Consider the following 5,322-nt stretch of genomic DNA (forward strand, 5'->3'; position numbering starts at 1 on the left):
AATTTGTTTCTGAGTTATGAATAATAAAAAAAAAGTCTAAAGTATCCATTTTACCCCACCCTCCCCTATCCATAAAATTACTTTATCGACTCGATTATCGCATTGTTGAGTCAATCAAGTAGTTTAACGAATAAAAAATAATACAGGAGAAAACACAATTTTAAAGATTCGACTTTTGACTTTTTCTAAAATGCTAATGAGGGGTTAAAATGATGATAAAATTCAATATTATTTTCTCAATACAAAGAACAATTCTTTCCCTTCATGCCGACCCTGAACTGAGCTCAATTGATCAATTTGTTTCTGAGTTATGAATAATAAAAAAAAAGTCTAAAGTATCCATTTTACCCCACCCTCCCCTATCCATAAAATTACTTTATCGACTCGATTATCGCATTGTTGAGTCAATCAAGTAGTTTAACGAATAAAAAATAATACAGGAGAAAACACAATTTTAAAGATTCGACTTTTGACTTTTTCTAAAATGCTAATGAGGGCTTAAAATGTTGATAAAATTCAATATTATTTTCTCAATACAAAGACCAATTCTTTCCCTTCATGCCGACCCTGAACTGAGCTCAATTGATGAATTTGTTTCTGAGTTATGAATAATAAAAAAAAGTCTAGTGTCCGTGTTACCCCACCCTCCCCTAAACGCAGGGGTTCCGTTCCCCCTCAAAAATAATAAAAACTTGGGCAATCGGAGAGACCCCCCAAAGGCTGAGTCAAAAATTGTAGAAGGGAGAACCGGAAGAGACAAGCACATGGCGCGACAACCGACTATGTAATAATGTAACCTAATACCTGGAAAGAGCCCCTAACCTATAAAACGAGGCGTCCCCCCAATTTCCCAGCGGATCAATTCCCAATTCCGAGTGAGACAATGCGAATCTGTTGCACACGTCAAACAACCGACTTGAAATGTTCAAAAACCGGAGACAAAGAAAGCGTGCGCGTGTGATTTGTACACTAAAGCGATAGCCTGGCGGCAGCACGAGGCAAGCCACTGGGCCCATCTCCGTCTCAGTCTCCGCAAAAACGGCCCGATCCACAAAAATTCGGAGCAATGAAAATCATAATTACCTGGATGTCCCTCTCCAACCGACTCCGACGTGAAGAGAAATGTCGTGGCCTGTTGGAGCTCAGGGGGTGTGTGACCGTTGGCGTATCCATTCATACGATGGGACGATGCTGTCTCCGGCATTTTTCTACTTCTCAAACTTCTCGACGACGACACAATCCGACTTATCGTCAAATACCTCTTGCAGTGATTATCAAAGTCAAATTGTTTCGTCGAAACGCCCGGGCATTGGCACTTGTTTACCGATTTTTTGTAATTATTAACTACTGTTTCAACGATATTATTGGCAACACGTTGGTTAAGGAATGAGGTGCACGTACAGGGCGACACTGTTCGGCCCACCGATGATCGGACGAGCGAATGCACTGTGGGAGAGTTACCGAATGTAAAAGAGGATGCTCGTTGCTTGCCACCCGTTATTTATATACTGGCTAACTTGCCAACGAATGAGCTCGGTTATGCTCGTATCACGTGATCGATACTAGCCTAACGTGGGGGGAGGGGGTCGATGCTGGGCGCGGGAGTTTTGAAATTCGGTGAAGGGGTAAAACGGTCTCGAGTGGTGTGTGAGCGGGATACGCTGAGGGAAAAACAAACACTTTGGCAAACGAGTCTTGTTTGGGCCAACAAAATCCTGAATTTGAAAGTCTCAGACATGAATAATTGTTCTGCTTTCGACAGCAACGAAATATTTGGCTCCAGAGGCGGATAATTCACACCAGACGGCGCCTTTTCAGGGTGAAAATATCTCGTACAGGGGAAAATTTATCAACAAATATTTTATCCCTGAGTTACAAGAGTTATGTCATGTCATTGTTATTGTTTCATTTAAGGGTTCATTTCAGTAGCGAAGCGGTAAACCGGGTCAAGTCGATTTTGACTATTGACCAGTTTTTGACGAATATCTCGGAATCTAAAAAAGATAGAGAAATTTTTGTTAGAACCTTTTTTGTAGAGTCAATTGAGGGTTATAAAAAATGTTATGAGAAAAATTTTGCTATGTCTTTTAGATTCCGAGATATTCGTCAAAAACTGGCCAAAAGTCAAAATCGACTTGACCCGGTTTACCGCTTCGCTACTGATTTGTTGTCTGGGATTATTAGACAGCCGAAATTTTCCATTCTCTACGATCTATAAGAGTATTTTGAGTATTTTTTTTTTAATCCCTAAGTGCTCATAATACTGAATTTGCAAAAAAAAAAATGTTGAAAAACTTGAATTTTCAAAATTATGTCACGTTTTATTTTTCTCGTCAGTAAATTTGTAATCAAAATAGGTATTTTGAGCCGTCATACAAGTTGACCTTCGTCCTGGATCTGAAATCCTTTTCAAAAATTGTCGTTGAGATATTAATGCGCAAATAAAAAGAAATGTTTTATCCCTGAGTTACAAGATTGATGTCATGTCATTGTTATTGTTTCATTTAAGGGGTCATTTGTTGTCTGGGATTATTAAACAGCCGAAATTTTCTATTCTCTACGATCTATAAGAGTATTTTGAGTATTTTTTTTTTAATCCCTAAGTGCTCATAACACTGAATTTGCAAAAAAAAAAATGTTGAAAAACTTGAATTTTCAAAATTATGTCACGTTTTATTTTTCTCGTCAGTAAATTTGTAATCAAAATAGGTATTTTGAGCCATCATACAAGTTAGCTTTCGTCCTGGATCTGAAATCCTTTTCAAAAATTTTCGTCGAGGTATTAATGCGCAAATAAAAAAGTTATTTATCTGGATAATTGAGAATTACTTCATCGCGAGTCTTTTTCATTCTTTTTTTTTCTCTTCTTCTTTTGTTACTGTTTTCTGGTAAAAATAGAATCGTTGATAGCGATATTCAAAATAACAAAAAAAAACCATACCAGAAAATTTAATCGAGTGAACAAAAAATGAATAAATAAGTGATAAAAATAAAGTGAAAAAACAACTTCGACGTGGAGTTGAAACAAAATTTCTCGGAGTTTGATTTTCTATTCAGGGCCGGTTGCACCAAGCACTGCTAGTCAAATAAATCGTCGAAATAAGTTTATACCTGGAGAAAATTTATTCCATTTAAACAGTTTTTGCGCTTTTTTTCGCCATTCGGTCGTGAATATCAACTGAAAACTTCCTAATTAGTGGTGTCCGGAGAATTTTCTTAATGGGGCTCGGTACAACGGGGCCTTATGAGACACTTTTCTTCTATCTTTATTTCATCATCCACACGCGTCGCCTAAAAAATGATGCAAGAATAACGTGAGTCTTCGAATTTCTGTCCCATGTGATTATTTCGATGAGAATATTCCATACGAAAACGTGTGCACTCCCCAATTTCCGCAACTCATGGTCATTAAAAAATATGTGTCCTCAAATTAAAGATAATGTTAATAGCGGTTGTCAACCCCAACTCGATTCACACAGAAAAACCTAAAGGTAAACTATCAGATTTCTAAAATGCTCTCTAACGTTTCAATACCGAGATTCAAATTCAGACCTGCAAAATTTGAATAATAAAAACATTGTAAAATGTCCGGAAACTTAGGGTCTAATGGGGCTCAAATGAAAGCTCTGACGTTCGACTGCAAAAGTAGAAAAGCATTTCACTAGAAGAAAGAATAACCAAAGTACTTGGATATTCTTTTTTTTTTTTTTTGGTTTATAGAATAGAACCCATATGAGGGTTATTTACACTGTCGGTGAGTTGGATATTCTTAAGAAATCGTAAATTAGAATCTTATTAAAAACCTACTTTACGATTAATTTATGCGCAATTTAAAAAAAAAAACATGGCATTTTACGCTTGAAATAATTTTTTTTTCTCTGTCATGAATTAAGAATAAATAAATGCAAAATGCGGAAAAAATCATGGGAATTTACGAACACGAAATCGTAAATTACGGTTATATAAACGTAATTTACAATTTCGTGTTCGTAAATTTTGTTTTTATTTATTTTTATTTTTATAATCATAGTAATAATAATGAAATGTAATAATGATGAAACTGAAAAATAAATTATTTGAAATAATAATAATTCTTTTCAGTAAAATATAATGATAGTTTTTTTTTTATTTTGCAAAAGTTATTCAAGCATAAAATACGCTCCGGAAAGTTGTAAAGGACGACTTCTTGACCGTAATATTTGCCTTCAACTTTTTCTATGCGTTGAAAAATCCTTGAAATATCGTTTTTATTTCTCGGAGGGACCGTTACTTCCCCAATTTTCCTCGCTGCCTTCTTCTCACCCGTAAATATAGCCTACAACCCCACCAACTCATCGAAAAATCATTGTTTATTGTTAAGAAACAACTCCCGTCCCCCCCAAACCACGTGATGTCAACAACCGTCTCCCATTGGTCGGGTTTCCTGCCCTAAAACAATGAGATTGAAATCGAAAACAAAGATCCGCCGAGAGTTTTCATCAGAAATGTTCTGCGAATTAAAATCAAATAACCAGCCACGCGCACCCCCACTTTAAGGTTATGTTCACGTACGATATATCGACCAGTAATTTGCGATTGAAACAACTTTACGATACAATTGGATACGAGCAGAGCCGAATAACACATCTCCATGCAAGCTCTTCAACGATTCTGAGTTTTCCTTTTATTTTACTTGCACAACAAATGCGACTCGGTAATTTTCCCAGAAGTCACGAGGGAATGTTGAAGAACACTGAACTACACAATTATATGTCTGAAAACGTACTGAATAAATTTCTCGGAAGTATCGATATCATAATGTAATCGGGCCCTCGTCATATGTGCAATAATAAGAAACTAAATTTACCATTTCACGTTGATTTATCAACACAAGTCCAACTGACCCCCCCCCCCGGACATTTCGCACAAATTCATGTCAACAAAACACACTTCATTATCATTACATGTCATTAATTTTACGGTACGTAATACTCGGCGGGAATTAGCGTGATTTTGATTTCGAGATCCATTTCTCATGGATCGATGAGTCAATGCACGATTTGATAATCATGACCCCAGCAGATATAGCGGCGTAGAACCGTGATAAGAGATACTATGAGTGACTGCAAAATATGATGAAATGTTGACAATTGTAAATCACTGATTGGCAATGGAGTGTCTCAAATTTTTCATTAATACTGCGTTACCTGAGAAATATTGAAAGGCGATTGGGGTGATCAAGACATCATTGCAAAGGTTGTGGATTAATACTTTGATATTATCCTTATTCTGAACCTTGTGGTCGGGTGGCCCTTAGTTTGTGACCCCCATGACCCTTAATCT

General features: G+C 36.6%; 1 protein-coding gene across 4 annotated transcripts in view; it reads right to left on the reverse strand.

Annotated features, from left to right (window-relative positions):
• Positions 1-4,865, reverse strand: part of LOC107048167 (S-adenosylmethionine synthase) — a 16,833-nt gene extending 11,968 nt beyond the window's left edge. The window contains exons 1-2 of one of the 4 annotated variants that reach the window (XM_029126762.1): positions 4,847-4,865; positions 1,084-1,446 (exon numbers count right to left, since the gene is read on the reverse strand). In XM_029126762.1, coding sequence (XP_028982595.1) covers positions 1,084-1,204 — 121 coding nt within the window. In that variant the 5' untranslated portion in view covers positions 1,205-1,446; positions 4,847-4,865. Of the gene's footprint in view, positions 1-1,083; positions 1,527-4,672; positions 4,749-4,846 lie in introns of those variants that run through there. The other 3 variants (XM_015271222.1, XM_015271223.2, XM_015271221.1) reach the window with 3 other exon arrangements.
• Between the last annotated feature and the right edge of the window lie 457 nt (positions 4,866-5,322).

This window comes from Diachasma alloeum, unplaced genomic scaffold (assembly GCF_001412515.2).
Source record: "Diachasma alloeum isolate Michigan unplaced genomic scaffold, Dall2.0 Dall_scaffold_00185, whole genome shotgun sequence".
NCBI lineage: Eukaryota > Metazoa > Arthropoda > Insecta > Hymenoptera > Braconidae > Diachasma > Diachasma alloeum.